A 16,956-nucleotide genomic window follows, 5' to 3' on the forward strand; every position below is an offset into this window, starting at 1 on the left:
ATAATCCAACCTAGCAATCTGTGAACTGGAATATATTGTTCATTTAACCTCATATCCTGAGGATTTTGATTATATTTTGAAAGTAACTCTCCCGACCAGAGAATTTCTGTTCCCTATTAGGGCTGTAGTTCAAAGTCAAGCTCATTTTCCCTGCTACACATAATGCAGACCTCTTGTGCAGAATAGAGTCTTTTCAGGACGCAAATGAGGAATGTAACGATTAAAACCACTAATAATAATTGTGTAGTTTTCATGTGAAGAGCAACCAAAGACGGATCCTAACATCCAGAAGGATATAAATCGGATATACAACCATGTTTCCTAACTACAGCACTGATCCCTTATATTGCCCCCTCCATCATCTTTGATCAGTTGGCTAGTAAGTAAAATGTCAGTGTTCATTTCCAGATGTAGATCAAGATATCATCTCTGAAACCTCAAAGTTAACTCCCCTTTTTTTTCTTCCATTTGGACGCCTGCGAATCGAGATTGAATGAAATGTTAAACTGTACATCATCATTATTCCTGGGTCAAAGCTCGGGTAAGTAGCCAATTGGCCGAGTCGTGACGCTAAACTGACATCTATTGGCCAAATTGTGGCAGGGTGGGATGTTAAAGTCATTTAGACTCATCAGGCTAAGTGGTCACAGTTGACTGAGAGGTCTCGAACCTCCCCACGTCTGGTTGTGGGTAGTTGTCAGTGCCAACAATTCTCAATTAGAGCCGTGGATGAGAGAACATCTGGGCTGCTGCGTCTGTCTGCTCGACATATGTATATGAGCGAACGCCAACAGGCCTGAATTCATTTCTCAAATGAACCGTGCACTTCTGTCTTTTCAACAGATAGACATGGCTGATTTAACACATCCGTCAATCGGGATGGTGTAAGTTTGCTCCGATGTTGTGACAGTGTGAGAGCAGAGTGAAGATCCCCTCGCTCTTGCGATGCCATAAATCTGATCACTGAGTCTCCTGTATGTGTGTTGAAGAACATTTAGTTACAGCTGGAGCGGTCAATATTTGAATATGATCAATGGGTCAAATGTGTGATGTGAATGTGTCCATAGATATGAGCTGATCGATATCTAAACTGTGTACACTAAACCTGTACATTATTTATTTGGAAGACTGGTATTAGCATTGTAAAACCACAATAGATCACATCACAGGCACATAAACACACCATTTGCTTTGCTGCTCTGGTTGTCATCAAGAGACAGTTGTGAAAGTGACACAATCACGAGGACACGTCACATTTTCTTTGCAACATAATGAAAGTCACTGCCGCTTAAAACAGTCACAGACCTGCTGAGGGAGAAGTGAGAAAAAGTGAAAATAGAAACAACTCAAAAGATGGAGGATGATGAGGAAGCTGAAGCGACTTTACAAACACACACATACTGTATACTTCCTCTTCCTCCTCTTCCTCCTCTTCCTCCTCTTCCTCCTCTTCCTCCTCTTCCTCTTCCTCCTCTTCCTCCTCCTCCTCCTGCCCTCTCCACTCCTCCGCTCACCTCACACCACCTGACTCTGAGCACCATGCAACTGTCACCGTTATAAAAAATCCCCTCCATCGCTGTCCGGGTCGCACACAAGTCTCTCTGTTAGACTGTGCTGAGGTGAATGAAGATATTTAGAGAGGTGAGTGTTTCACCTTTAATCAGCTGTTTGGTGTTTGGTGTTTATCCTGATAAATGTTTTGTTATCCACTCCTCTGTGTCCCTGCCTCTCTGCTGCGACATTACAGAGCTCGTGTCAGCGGAGATGTTGGCAGGTGCGTTGGTTCTGGGCATCATCCTCACAGCTTTACCAGGTAAGACAAACAACACCTCCGATATCATAGCTTAGTTTCATTCTGGTGTCAGGTGTCAAATCTAACTGAACAAGGTTTTACATTTATTTAAACATTACATTTATTTCATCTGAAGCAGGAGAGACGAGCTGGAAGGCACTTTAGTTTGTATTTGTACTTTATTTCAAAGTTTTACTTTTAAAAAAGTATCCCACATTATTGTAAAACATGTTTGGAAAGATAAATGACTGACTAATAGGATCCATTATGCACATAGGGTTCTGCAGCCAGGTGTCCTTTGTGCCTTTACGCTCAGGTTATTTATAAGTATTGATTGGCTTTTGTGCAAGGTAGTCAGTCAGGCAGGCAGTTAGCAGCACAGGACGACACCACGGCTGCACATCAAGGCTCAATCTCAGTGCGAACATTTTATGTGTCACAACTGTGGTTAAAGTTCCTCTCTGAGGAGCCACATGGAAGGAAAGGTTTTACTTGCAGATGATTGAAATTTTCTCATTCTTTAGTTTCTCTAAATCTACAATATGCTTCATTTTGTTTGGAAAGTAATTTCTGGATACAACAGCCAGTAGATGCTTAATCATCCTGGTATCTGAGCTGGTCTTTACTAAAAAAAACATTAGTTCAGAAGATAAAAAAGTTTGAAAAGACAGAGGAGTGTAGAGATGCTTTTCAACTTGAGTGCTTTGTGCAAGTTTGTTTTTTGTGGCCTTTTTTGTATGTGTTTATGCACAGTACATGTTGCTCTTGTGCGGCTTGCTGATTCAGGTTTTGTGTGTTTGTGCCTTAATATTGGTGACCCTGCCCCTGCCCGTGTGTGTGTGTGTGTGTGTGTGTGTGTGTGTGTGTGTGTGTGTGTGTGTGTGTGTGTGTGTGTGTGTGTGTGTGTGTGTGTGTGTGTTTGTGTATGCTCAGGTATCCAGAGCAGGTGGAGTGTGTCATTTTCCAGGAGAGAGATCTGCGTGTGGGCAGGAACAACTGTCACTCTGCCCTGTCGCTATGACTACCCATCAGGTATGAACATTTTTTATCCTAATGGGCTCTGCATGATGGATGGATAAATGGATATATGGATTTTGTATCCTCTCTTGGTTATTGGATTATAAATATTGTACTTTATATATACTTATATGCTACGTTCTGGTTTTCAGGCCACACTGTGAAGCGAGTCATGTGGTTCCGTGTGTCTGCGGAGGGTCTCAGGGAGTTCACCCACCACACTGACTCAAATCAGATCAGCCTGTCGTACCGTGGACGCACACGGTAAGAGAAACATAGATACACTGTATGATGGATGTCGGATGAAATGACGTCTTTGAAAGTGGCCTGATTGGAAATAAGGTAGGACACTTAAATCCTGGGTTTCAGCTACATCGGGGGCAGCTATTCCAGCTGTTCAGTCCAGATTCGGGGCGTGAAGCTGAGTGATGCTGGCCAGTATCACTTCAGGTTTGAGACCGACCAACCCCTGGGTAGATGGACCTCCCCCGACACCATCACTCTCGATGTCACAGGTACAAACTGAAACCACGAGAACATCTCCCCTGTGATGCCAGTGGTTATGTGCATGTGTGAATGTCTGTGTGTATATGTCAGACCTCCAGGTTCACGTGCATCCAGCCAGACCGGCCAACATGTTTGGCTTCGGGGAGACAGTGTTTGTTGGCTGCCAGGCCAGTGGATGTGCTGCTCCAGGAAGGAGCCTTGCACTCTACAGGTTTGTAGATGTTAGTTACACTTTATTTCAGGCTTAGGTCCATATCAGTATAAAAATTATCTAAAATAAATAAATTACAAAATAGCACAAAAATATAGAATGCAAGCATCACACTCTACAGGTTTGTACGTGTTTATGTTCCGCTTTACTTTACAAAATGTTTGTTTTTTTACAAGAAAATACAATGCTTCTAAAAACAAGATGAGTTGTCTCAGTTAAGGCCGTTAATTGGTCAGTTAATCGAAACACAAAATGATGCTAAAAACAAAAAAAACATAAGCTACTAACTAACATGTAGCTTGCAATTGTCCATCCTGCATCATCATCATATACCACCTGAGGGTTATTCTGTTTTGCATGGCTAGCTGCACCACAAGTGTGCTGTGTAAAGTACAGTCAGCTCTAAAAAGGACACACAGAAAGTTTGTGTGCCAACATGTTGGCTTGTGCAAAGAACAGCACTAAAGCTGCACATTGCCATCATGGCTTAAATCATCCCTACTGGTGTGACCCAGATATTTAACTTTGTTCACTACATTTAAGACTTGGTCGGCCTTAAAGACTGAGGGAAAATGTAGCTTCTGATCCTCATTGGTTCTAACAATCACAACAACAGTCAAATGTAATGTCATAGTTCACAGCATCACTTGAACAAACTTCAAGCAGTGACCGTTAACCAGCATTCTGCACAATGCCCGTGTCACCTACTGGAGTAAAATGAACACTGTTTACAACAGGAATGGACTGAACCTCGGCTCTTATGAGAAATGGATGATCATCACTCGTTTTGACCAGCAGCAGGTTGGAGCGTACACCTGTCGACCAATCCCGCCACAAAATGTACAGTGCCCCTCCCTCTCCCTCGCTCTGGGACGTGAGTAACCTCAATCAAACAATCAAGCCGACCAAAACAGGAGGATTTCAGGATACCTGTTCCTACCTATACATGCCTGCAGGACACCGAAACACGTGCAGCTAAAGCTATATTTCAATTTCAGAAATATTTTTTTTCCAATATGTACGATAGCATGTAAGGATTTTAACAGTTGGATAAAATGCTTAAAATGTTTGATATATGATAAACTATAACTGTATTTACATTTTTTAATATATCTCCTCCTGTTTTCTTCCCTCTTTGTACCAGTTTTCTTTCTTATATCTTCTGTTTTTCCTTCTCTCTCTCTCTCCCTCCAGACGGCCCTCACTCCACCTCTATATCCGTGTTTCCTGGAGGGGAGGTGACCGAGGGGGGGTCGGTCACTCTGACCTGCAGCAGTGATGCAGCTCCGCCTGTAGAAAGCTTTGCATGGTTTAAAGGTACAGGACAGTCCAGGCTGTTTACGAACGGTTGATGACAGAGATGGTGTTTGGAGTGTCCTCTAACGTTAGGTCATACATGTGCTAATCTGCACGCATGTCTCGGTCTGCTCTCCAGACATGGAGAGTGGCAGCATCCCGGACAGTTTCAGGCCTCAGCTCCACCTGTCCCACCTCAAGTACTCAGACAGAGGAGAGTACTTCTGTGTGGCGCGCAGCTCACTGGGGACAGACCGCTCCAAACCACTGCTGCTCAATGTCACTTGTAAGTGTGATGTCATCACTATCACAGGCATGGTGTGCAGGCAAGACTACATCTTACAGAAATTAATTTGGACTATCAAAACCTATATTAGATCTGGATGTATGATGTGCTATATGTCTTAGGCCTCACTCATTCTCTACTTGATGGAGGGGTGGGTGAAGTGTTTGAGTCCACAAAACACTTCTGGAGTCTCAGGGGTAAACAGTGTTGCAGCCAAATCCAATACAATTGACACCACGCGAGCAGTATGGAGGCATTTTATGTTTTTTTGTAGTTGTTTCTTTTACATTTGAAGAAGTGTTCACCTGTGACTTCAATTGTATTGGATTTGGCTGCAACGCTGTTTACCCCTGACTCACTTCACCCACCCCTCCATCAGATTAGTGGTGAGTAGATAATGAGTGAATTTTCATTTTTGGATTAACTATTATGTCAATACTACTAATAAGAATAAGAATAAGAATAAGAATTCTTATTATTAGTGTTATTATTATTATTATTATTATTATTATTATTATTATTATTATTTTTGTATATTTGAAATCCCATATTTAAGATTCAACATTCAGTTTCCTGGGTAAAACAGCATGATGGATTTGATATGGTTTGTTGGACACAAAAACGTTCATGATGTGGTAATGACCTTCCTGTTTGTCTCTCTGTCTCTGTGACTAGACTCTCCAAAGAACACACATGTGCTGCTGAGTCCTCGAGGGGACATCAGAGAAGGTTCATATGTAAACCTGAGCTGCGTCAGCCACGCCAACCCTCCTGCCTACAGGTACCAGGAATCAACGTGGCGTTTCCTTCAAGTATAAACCAAATACATGACAAACACATGACCTGAGTGTAACCTTTCTACATCTTAAATGTTTTCATATCATGGTCCTTAAGTGTTTTCCCTTTGTCATCACATAAAGTAGGAATAAGCACTTTTGACCAAACTAGATATGTATCCATATCTCCTTATTTAAACTAAATCCAGTGTTATCAGTCTATCTATCTTTATCGCTCTCTTTAAAAAAAATGACACTGTTTTCCATTATCATCTCTCCTGCAGGTATGCTTGGTATCGTATTCTAGGTGAACAGGTGTTGGCTAAAGGAACATTTCAGAACCTGACGTTACCATCGGTGCGTGCTCACAGCGCTGGTCAGTACTACTGCACAGCATCCAACCGGTTAGGATACCAAACCTCCCCTGTTGCAACACTCACTGTGCTCTGTAAGTAGTGGCATTGGGTCTCTTCTACATTTAGATTATTATCTGAAATGGTTTTGCCTGAAGCATCTGACCAAATATTGGGGTCAATATCAGCAATCTCTCCTGACCTCCACCTTCCTTTTTTTTCTCTGATTCAGAATCATTGTCACTTTGACTTTGTATCCCAAAGATTCATAACACGCCTTTAAAAAGTGACCATGTCATGTGGGAAAAGTAAAAGATTTGATTAGTGCAATCAACATAAACATAAATCCACTCCATGTCTCTTTTTCCCTCCCTCTCTCTCCAGATCCTCCTAAGAACACCTCGGTTCTGGCTCGTCCCTCCAGTGTGGTGGACGCTGGCCGACCGTTGACTCTGACCTGCAGCAGTCAGGCTAACCCAGCAGTGGACAACTTCACATGGCACCGCTTAGCTCTGGACGGGGGCTCTGTACAATGTTAGCATTCAAAAAATGTGATTCCACTTGAAGTTAACTTAACAAAATCATCAATACTGAAGTTCCTATGTGGTAAAAGGTTTATAAAAGCTCATTGGGCCCCTGTTCTGTTTATCTATGTGTCTGTCTTTCTCTGAAACGCTCTTTGTGCTCCATTGCTCAGCGTTGGGCGCCAAGTCTGGTCCAGTTTTCACCTTCTCAGAGGTCGGCCCTGGAGAGAGCGGCCAGTACTACTGTGAGGCCAGGAACCGAATCGGAGCCCACAGCTCTCCGGTCCTCACCGTACGAGTCAGAGGTACATTGAGACTCATACATTGACATTATCTCACCCTTCAGACTCTTTGTTTGTCTATCTTTAAATTGTGTCACAACAAAAGTGAAGCATTTTTCGTTTATGTATATTTCAATGTAGATTATCACTTTTATTTGTATCCCTGTTAGCAGTGTGTTGTTGGTTGGTTAGTTCACCCATTCGGCCTAAACTGAAATATCAATATCAGACAGAATGATATTAGATTCTCTACGGATCTTTATAGTCCCTGAAGAGTGAAACCAGACTTTTTTCACCCCCCACTTGTCCTCAAGCACCACCACGATATTCACATTTGTAGTTTTGAGTTGATTTAGCAATCAAACCTCATGGACAGTTCTCTAACCTGTTAAAAATGCTGTTTTGTGAAAGATAGAAAAGACAGGCTGGATTTGAAACTGTGTACAAAGTTGGATGACACGTCTCCACTTCCTCCCACTGGTGCCTCCTTGAACATTTGGAGTCTGAGAAGTAGCGATTGAAGATTGGAGCTGCAGTAGCAAGGTCCTGTGGGTACACGTGTTTGACCAATCACTCGTCAGTCTTAGCTGTCAATCATGATGTTTCACCTCATTTTTTACATCATCAAATTACCAAATAAAACCAAACATGAACACTTGGGGGAAGCACAGTGGTTCCGCCCGTGTCCCTGTGGGTTTTGTCCAGGTAGTCCGGCTTCCTCCCACATTTTAGGTCAATTGGAGACTCTAAATTGACCACAGGTATGAGTGTGAGTTGTTGTTTGTCTCTGTATGTTGACCCTGTGATACGCTGGTGAACTGTCCATGGTGTACCCCGCCTCTTGCCCAATGTCAGCTGGGATTGGCTCCCAGAGAGTTTCTTATGAGATCTTCAAAGCCCTGATATGTATGATAATGTGGTGCTCATGTGCCTAAATGTGAAGTATTACTTTGTGAAACTGATTTTAATGCAGGCAATAGACTAAGATGACACGTAGACTCAAATTTTGGCTTTACTTTTGTAATATTACAACTTAATTCTTGATTTTTCCCTCCGACACGGCTCTATACTCTGTTGTAAGATAATGAATTGGTCATATGCTGATTTGCTAGTTTGTTGTTTTGTTTTTAATAACAACAAAACTGGAATATATTTCTTTAAATTGATTATTGCCAACAGTGCAAGTTTGTGAAACTTAAAAACAGACAAAGCAGAGGAACCTGGTGAGTTTCATGAATTCATAATCACACTGGTTCACCTCTGCTTTGACATCATATATATCAGTGTAATGCAATGGAGGAGATGGCGTGTCTCTGATAACCTCAGGGAAACACCCCTCCCCCATTCTCTACATCTATGTTTCTGATTATCTGAGATTTATATGAGATTGTGGCACTAACAGTGTTTTATGTAGGTCTCTGTGAGTTTGAAGTGAGTGATAAAACCTCCCTGTCACTACCACAGCACCAGGTCCAGGCTCTGGTCTTCATTGTGCTCTCATGATTCCTGGCTGTTTGTCTATGAGTCATGGTGAGTCATGTAAAGTCCTCTCACTATGAGGGCAGAGGAGGAGGTGATGAGGTGTTGTGGAAAACTACTATTTGAGTCTAGACAGCTGAAGAAGTGGAGTTAGGTTTGGACATCACAACTGGAAACACACGTCTCGAGTCTAGACAGCTGCAAGATGATGCACAGCTCTTTTCCCCGTTCCCTCGCTTTCCCTTTTTCTATTTTTATGTCTGCTGTTTTCTTTTAGCTCACTGCATTTCTATTTTTGTTCATTTCATGTCATCTCTCATCCATCCACCATTTCCTCATTTCACTTCTTGCTTCCAGTCGTGCTGACGATGACCTCTCTTATCCTTCCCCCGGCAGGTCGCCTTAAGGTCATTGCCTTGGCATCCGCAGTGGGCGTGTCTGCTGGACTCATCACTCTGACGGTGGCCATTATGATCAGGTGACAGGAAGTACAGTTGTGCCAGAAAGTTTGGGGACTGTTCAAAATGTTACATATTTCTACTCACATATAGCTGACGAGCGTGTGACCAGATCCTCTAGTATAGATATATATCTGCACCGCAGACATCAGGATACACAAAACCATGGTTCAATCCCTGCAAGGACACTTGAAGTAGGGCTGCTAAGGGGGCTCCACATTCCTATTGGTGAGAGGCTGTAACTGCAAGGCAAAAAAGTTAATTAAAAAAACCTCACCCCAAACGTAATTTAATTTTCTTGGCAAGTCTTTTGAAAGCATCATAGCAGTAGACACAAAGTTCACTCATCGTTCATTTATGTAATATTTTACTTCATTTTCGAACATCCAGTGTATTTCCAGTTTATGCTTATGCGTGTCGCATCTGATGCAAAAATGCAACATGTGACATTGACAATTGACAATAAACCTGATCCGTCCAAAGCGGAATATGTTACCATGCTGTTTTGCCATGCAGAAATTTAGTTATCAAGTTAGCTGTCTGCTGTAGTATAAAATGTTCTAGACCTGAATCAGAAAATGTTAACGTTCAAATTAGCACAAATAACACACATATTGCTCTGCTGCACTGAATTTAATATGACATCATTACATAAAGTTTCTCTCAGCACCCCCGACTCTGACTGACTTCGTCCCTGGATCTCCAGCTCCTCCTGTCCGTGTGCCAAAGTGTCCTTGGGCAAGATATCGAACCTGAAATCACACCTGATGACAGTGTGTGAATGGTGTGTAAGGTGCTTTGAGTGGTTGATATAACTAGGAAAGAGCAATATAAATACCGTCCATGTACCATCTGCTTTCATAGAACATTGTTCCAATAACTTTCTTGTTAAATGTGCAGCAATGTTCTTCTTGGAGAGCAGTGGCTTTGTCTATATCCTGGCATCCACACATTCTGGTTCAGTTTTAGTCTGATGGTAGACTCATGAACAATGACATTAGCCCATGCCAGAGAGACTTGCACATCCGAATCCTGGATTTTTTTTTTTTAGTGACCCCATTGAAGATTCAAGACCTTGCCATTGATTTTTGCAGTCCAACCACTCCTGGGTTGAGTAACGTGCAGTGTTTAGCTGTCACCTCATTGCAAGAAGGTTCTTTGTTCGAACAAAGGGCCGGACCCTGAGCCTTTCTGTGAGGAGTTTACATGTTCTGCCCCGTGTCTGTGTAGGTTTTCTTAGGGTAATCCAGCTTCCTCCTGCAGTCCAAAGGGTTAGGTTAATTGGAGACTTTGATTTGACAGTAGGAGTGAATGTGTGTGTAAATGGTTATTTGTCCATGTGATATGCTGGCAACATGTCCAGGCTGTACCCCTCCTCTCGCCCACTGTCGGCTGAGATTGGCTCCGGAAATTGTCTTTGATTCAAGCATGGTACATTTCCACATCTGCATGATGAAGATCAGATATTGATGGTGAATAAAAGGTTTTTATTCTTTCAGTAAAGCCCACACACCAACTCACACTGACTGATAAACCTGAAGATATTAGTTCTTTAAATTAACTGATATATGTACATTTATATCAGTGATCCATTAGGTTTACATACTTCGTCCGTACTTTTTCCGACAACAATTAATGTTACTGTTAAATAATTACTATGTAATATTTTGTGGGTTTTTTGTGTTCTCATTATCTAGTTTCAGAAGAGGATCTGGTTATGATTGAGGTCAGCTGCATGTGATGTGGAATTGTACACTGCTATTTTCTCACTGCTTGATGGGCTATTTCTGTTGTCCTCTGCATTATTAAAAATGTTTGTTATCTCTGTCTTTTATAGCTTTTTTTACTCAATATGAGTTTGTTGAATATTACATTGATTTCTTTTGCAGGAGTTTGATTTTCTGTCAGCCAGTTTTGTGGATTAATTGCATTATTTTGGTGTTAGATGTTATCACTGCATTATGGTTTGATAATCGCTCCTGTGTCTTCACAGCAAGAACATGCACAAAGTAGACATGGAGTCAGTAGAAGTAGCAAACAAGGTACAGTAATCACTGTGTAATTATTTTTACAATACTCTTAAACTTACTCAACAGTTCTTCTACCTGTAAATAAAATCAAGCTTCTAATAATAATTACACTTATCTAGGATGTGCGATTTGAATTCACTGTTTTGTCTCGACGTGTGTGTGTGTGTGTGTGTGTGTGTGTGTGTGTGTGTGTGTGTGTGTGTGTGTGTGTGTGTGTGTGTGTGTGTGTGTGTGTGTGTTTGTGACCCCAGCGTCCATCACTGACAGTTGACACCATGTTCTATGAGTCAGCCCAACAGACCCTCCCAGTGAGAAAGGGCAAGATGTCTGACATTCCGGTAAGCAGCTCAGTCTTACAACGCAAATGAAAACTATCGGAATATTTGATTTAGTTTTTTGTGTATGTGTCTAGGAAGAACCAGAGGACTTGAGTGACAGCTCCCACCCCTCCATCGTTCCTCTAAAAGATGCTCCGCCAATCACAGAGGTTGAAACTCGCAACCCCGCCCCCAACTACATCACTGTCCACTACTCCAAGTTGTGCAGGTAGCTTGTTTTTCTTTTCTTTTTTACCAAACCCAGTTGACATGTAATCGTGCCCATTTAGAATAAGGGTGATTTAGTCATCTGGAAGTGGAGTTTGTTTCATCTTAACTGGGTTTGTACATGCCATGTTCCTCTATCTTCATCTCTTCCTCTCCCCCTCTGAATCCGACTCTTTCACTTTCCATCTCTTCTTTTTTTCATTTTCCAATATTCTGTCATCTTCCTCCATCTGCTCTTCCTACAGATCTGTTGACCGCAGCAGCACATCTACTGTTTCATGTCTTTATTTTACAACCACACTGGTTTATTCATCCCCATCTCCCTCTTGCTCTCTTGTTGTCATCATCTCCTGTCATCGCTGTCTCTTTGGACTGTTTCATTCCTCCTCTTCTTACGCCTTCTTCTGTTTGTGATATTACAATAAATCTCTGGTCCCAGTATTGATGCACAAAACAATATATCTGCTTATGCGATAATCCGACTCAGATGTCCAGATGAACTCATATGGTTTTTATTCGTTGTTGATGTTGATTCAGTGCAGACCAAGTGCAGGTCCACAACCTGCCACTAGGTGGTGATAGAAAACCAAATGACTCCTCCAAAGTTGTTTACACCTTACTGCCCCAGCCTCGTCCCTGAACTGAAGTAAAACAGGTATGTCTATATATTACTACTGATACTAATACTGATATTAATCAAAATAATATAATAATAATAATAACAACAACAACAATGATATTAATAATAGTAACTTTATTTATATAGCACTTCTCAAAACAAAGTTACAAAGGGCTTCATAAATAAAACACACACGTAACAACACATTAAAATAGCATCAAACCAAATCAAAACAGAGTTGTAAAGAATCAAAGAATCTGGCATGACCACACATATAGTATATACACTGGAACAAATCAGAACTAAAATCATCCACCTGCATTCTTAAAATTAGTTTTTACAATAATCAACTACAGTTGTGTCACTGAGATAGAAACATTACACTTAAGGGATGCTGCACACTGGAGGATTTTCAAATCTTGACCGATTTGGGAGACCACAGACATAATGACAGGTTTAACCAATTTTTCATTTTATAATCTTCAGAACACACACACACACTGGACAATTTGGCCAGAACGTCAGACCATGCGCTATATCTTCTTCAGTAAGAAAAACAGTTTTGCTGTTGCTGTTTTGCTGTTGCTGTTTTGCAGCGGGAAAAAAAACTATGAATGTGGTCATGGATTTTACATTTTGCAGTGCGAGCTGGAAGTGAGTCAGAAATTCATTGTTCTTTTTCATCACAGCTGTTCAAGTACGCAACATCCGGTTGGTGACGCTTCCCAGTCAGCTCTCTCTCTCTGTCTCACACGCTGTCTCTCGCTATTGCAGGTTTCTGTTGGAGACAATTATCGTAAATATCAAACATTTGGGATTGGGGAGGCTCCGACTCAATAGGTAGCATTACGATTATTTTGTAAACCCCCCACACTCCAGTCAGAAGGGAAAAATCGGGTCAATAATCTGTAATAACCCGATTATTGTATAGTGTGCAGCAGCCTTCAAATTATGAAACATTACATTCATAGTTATGTGTCTGTTTTATCTTTAATATCAAGCACCTCTGTGAACAACTGAGTACTGCGACTGGATGATATGGCCATTAATTATTTCAAATAAAAAATCAGTCAATAGTGATTTGTATACAGTAGGCTAACTTTTTACAGCAGTGAGAGTAGGATGTATGTATGTCCACACAAAAGTACACCATCACCTCGATTACTCGCGGCTGTTGGGGTCCATCAAAAAAGCGAGAGTTGGGCTACTTATCAAAAATAAAAGTAATTACCGCAAATTAAAGGCTGAGCAATAAAAACGTCATTCAAAACTCTATTTTAAAGATGTATGGAATGCAGCACACGCTGTGTTTCTTTGAAAAGGATGTAGCTAGCTATTGTAAACCAAATTGACAGAATTAATGGATTGTTTTATTTTTCTCTCAACCCGACATGATCAAATGCGTCCAATGAAAGTCCGAAGTCCTCTTGTCCGAGAAAGCACGCTGTATCCATTATTGATTGACAACGCAAACAGGTGACTGTATTTATAGTCCACAGGAACAAAATTGTCTTGCTGGCAAGTGGCTAACGTTAGCAATTCTAGATCTTGCAGCATGATCTTGGTTAAAACAACCAAGACCATGGTTGATCATGGTCGAGCATCGCTTTCTCCTCCGCTGAGCCACAGGAGACATTTAACACCTGTGAACTACTTCCCATTATGTGTAAAACTACTTCCCCTTTGCACTTTACATCCATTTCCTCTAAAGTAAAAATATATTCAGAAACCACCAATACTCATCTCCAACATACTGTCACATAGAGGAAACTGCTGAGGTCAGAGTTTCATATTTAAGTCCATCGTTCCTGCAGGTTTTGATAAGTTTTCACTGACCGGGTTCTATCCTGAGATCCACATAGAGACGGAATTCTACTCACAAATGGATTAAGTAAAAAATGTCATTTTAAAAATTTGTATTAGAAATGTTTGCATGCATGTCTGCTTATGACAAAACAAAATGTTTATATTTATGTCTGTATATGACAAGGTAAATACAGTTAGTATAAATTACCCCAAAGTTTCCAGTTTATTCCCATTAATTCCCGTATATTACCCTTAATTCCCATGGAAAGTTTCCAACTTTGAATATTCCCGGAATTTTGCAACCCTACTCCTGAGGTTGTTGTTGTGGTTTTAAACTCTGTGAGCAGAGAATGACAAACACTTGATAAACAGCAAAACAATTTATAAATCTGAGGTAGATCTGTTATGTCTTATTCCTCCTCATACACAATGCAAACATTTTGTATCAATATATATTCAACCTTTGTTATATTGCTATTGATTAAAATAATATTGTGATAATTCTTGACATTATTTTATTTCCCAACTCTACCTACAAAGTAAAGATCTCATTGTGTTATGTTGTTCTGTAATCCAGTCATTGGCATTCAGTTGTGTTCTCTTAGCTTAAGGCCACTCATGTTTCTGCTCATTTTATTCTAGTTTATTCTTATCTACTGACTTTTCCTCTTTTGTCCCTCAGCTGAACCAAACTCCAGGTTGGTCCCGTGAACCAGAGAGACTGTGATGGAACCAGAAACGACCCCCTGTGAACTCAACTGATGCCTTATTACACTATTCTGAGTCAGACATGTTGTTATGGTTCCTCAACATGTGGCCCTGCTGCTGACTGCGAGTCCTGCGTCTGCACTGTGCTGCATGTCTTTCCTGTTCTTCTTTTTCTATGCATCTAACTACAGTTTTATCTGATGAAGTCAAAGTGCTAAAGTCCTGAGTTAGAAAAAGCAGCATCACTACTAATAGCCACTTTGCCTGCATTCATATCAACAGTAAATGTTATAACCACTGTTGCTTTTTAGTTCATGTGTGACATTAAAATTTGCAACCACTATGTAGATGGAGCAATATGACTGTTTGCTGCATTAACTTTTGCAACCTAAGACTAATGAAAAGTCATAATCATTTTCATTCAAACATCTTTGACTCCAATAAAAATGACAGTGTGGTATTACACATGATAGTGGGGAAAAGCTGAAAAAAAGAAGCCATATTTGACATGAATCTGCACACTCTATTCTTGTTCTAATTGCTAATGCTGTGACATTTATTCAATTATTATAACTGTTGTCTTTCCATTTCTACTGTAGCTTAGCCAGCAGTAAAGCAAAAATAAAAAATGTTGCAACTTGATTCTTGTAGTTTTTTGCAGGTCACGAATACTTCAAACTAAGCATATCTTAGTAAAGTAAGAGGAATACAGTGAATAGACTTCAAAGCATTGAATTATAATTTGATTCAGAATTTTCTCTGACAAAATGTTGCTGGCTGCGTGAAACCTCACACATATGAATCAGCCAAACATGTTGAAGCAATGGCACTAATATATTTCGTACGCTCCATGTTATTTTGTACTGTATGTTTCGTACGTTGATGTTTCAGTGGTACGGAAGTGGAGGTTAGTTTTCAGCTCTGGTTGAAGTACTTGTCCTCTGGTGTGGATTTGGGAAGTGGGTCCGCACTGAATATAGCGCGTCCATCAGGCTGAACAACCCACATCTGAACTTCCACAATGAAGAGGTGAAAGTGATACGGTTGTGATGATTCTGTGTTTATCTTGGTTTTGTTGTATTCTGTGTTCTCTCTCCCTCTCCCCTTTCTGTTCTTCCCCTGCAGGTCATGTGTGTGGCAGGGGGTGTGGCTGGCTTCTCCTCTGCAGCAAGGCACACCTGCTCTCACTCATTCATCAACCTCCCCCATAAAAGCCTGGTCTTGACTCCACTACTCTGCCAGATAATTCCGTCTAGTTCGGTAGTGCCTTTGCTTATTATCTTTCAGTGTTCTTGTTTTGTTTAAAGTGACTTACCCGCGTTTTTCCTCTGTTTTTGCCGCACTTTTTTAAGGCCATGAGGGTAATTTTATTTCTACGTGGCCATTGCAGGATGCAGCCAGTGTCAGCATTGTAGACCAGTGTTGTGCCAAAACGTGATTGTCTGCCAGTAACTGCTCATCATCCGCGGGAGCACTTTCTGTTAAAGTTGTATTGCCTCGTTCATATGCATCTACAGCTGCTTTAACCTAAATCAAACTGTCCTAGCTTCATAAGCATATGTGTATTTGAACGTGATAACGAAGGTGTGTATTTGTAAAACATTTAACGTTTATCCTTAATTATAATCACAATTGAGGCCATAGAAGTTAATTGCATAGTCAGACATGACAGTATGGTGATCGTAGGCAATAGCATTGTCTCCGATGTTTGTATGTATTTGTCTATGTCTATTGTCCATGTTTACACTGTGTCTTAGGGGTAGAGCGGTCGTCCTCCTTCAATCAGAAGCTTGGCGGTTCAATCCCAGTCTTCCCCATCTGCATGCCGAAGTGTCCTTGGGCAAGATGCTGAACCCCGAATTGTCCCTCATAGAAAAGAAAGTGCTGCTAATAGATGCAGTGTATGAATGTGTGTGTGAATGGGTGAATGTCAAACTGTACTGTAAAGCGCTTTGAGTGGTCATCAAGACTAGAAAAGTGCTATATAAATACAAAACCATTTAACCATTTAACTTATAAACGTTGAAATATAATCACACAATTTGTCACAGACTGCCTCAGAGAATGTGGTGAAAGGGGAGTCCAGGTGAATGATGGTAAATCACATAAACCGTGTGTGTGTGGAAATCAGCAAGATTAGCCACGAAAGCAGCACATGGATGAACACATGCATCATGTGTACTGTGGAGGTGATGATGATGATGATGATGATGATGATGATGATACATAGTGGACGTCAGCAGTTATATGGAGGTGTCATCATCATGT

The 16,956-nt window shown here is 40.9% G+C and overlaps 1 protein-coding gene across 2 annotated transcripts; it reads left to right on the forward strand.

The window, feature by feature from the left end:
• Positions 1 to 1,429: 1,429 nt before the first annotated feature.
• si:dkey-33i11.1 (B-cell receptor CD22) lies at positions 1,430 to 15,201 on the forward strand. Of its 2 annotated transcripts, XM_034612379.1 has the most exons (19): positions 1,433 to 1,641; positions 1,748 to 1,813; positions 2,726 to 2,824; positions 2,962 to 3,073; positions 3,179 to 3,324; positions 3,407 to 3,527; positions 4,265 to 4,401; positions 4,722 to 4,844; positions 4,963 to 5,109; positions 5,785 to 5,890; positions 6,170 to 6,333; positions 6,623 to 6,772; positions 6,936 to 7,067; positions 8,919 to 9,000; positions 10,974 to 11,022; positions 11,262 to 11,348; positions 11,423 to 11,556; positions 12,093 to 12,210; positions 14,663 to 15,201. In XM_034612379.1, exons 2-18 carry the CDS (start codon positions 1,765 to 1,767, stop codon positions 12,193 to 12,195), a joined length of 1,941 nt encoding a protein of 646 aa, XP_034468270.1. In that variant the 5' UTR covers positions 1,433 to 1,641; positions 1,748 to 1,764; the 3' UTR covers positions 12,196 to 12,210; positions 14,663 to 15,201. The 2 variants fall into 2 exon arrangements, with proteins under 2 accessions (XP_034468271.1, XP_034468270.1); XM_034612380.1 differs by lacking the exon at positions 12,093 to 12,210 and having other exon boundaries at positions 1,430 to 1,641.
• The last annotated feature ends 1,755 nt before the right edge of the window (positions 15,202 to 16,956 follow it).

This window comes from Hippoglossus hippoglossus, chromosome 16 (assembly GCF_009819705.1).
Source record: "Hippoglossus hippoglossus isolate fHipHip1 chromosome 16, fHipHip1.pri, whole genome shotgun sequence".
Taxonomy (NCBI): Eukaryota; Metazoa; Chordata; class Actinopteri; order Pleuronectiformes; family Pleuronectidae; genus Hippoglossus; species Hippoglossus hippoglossus.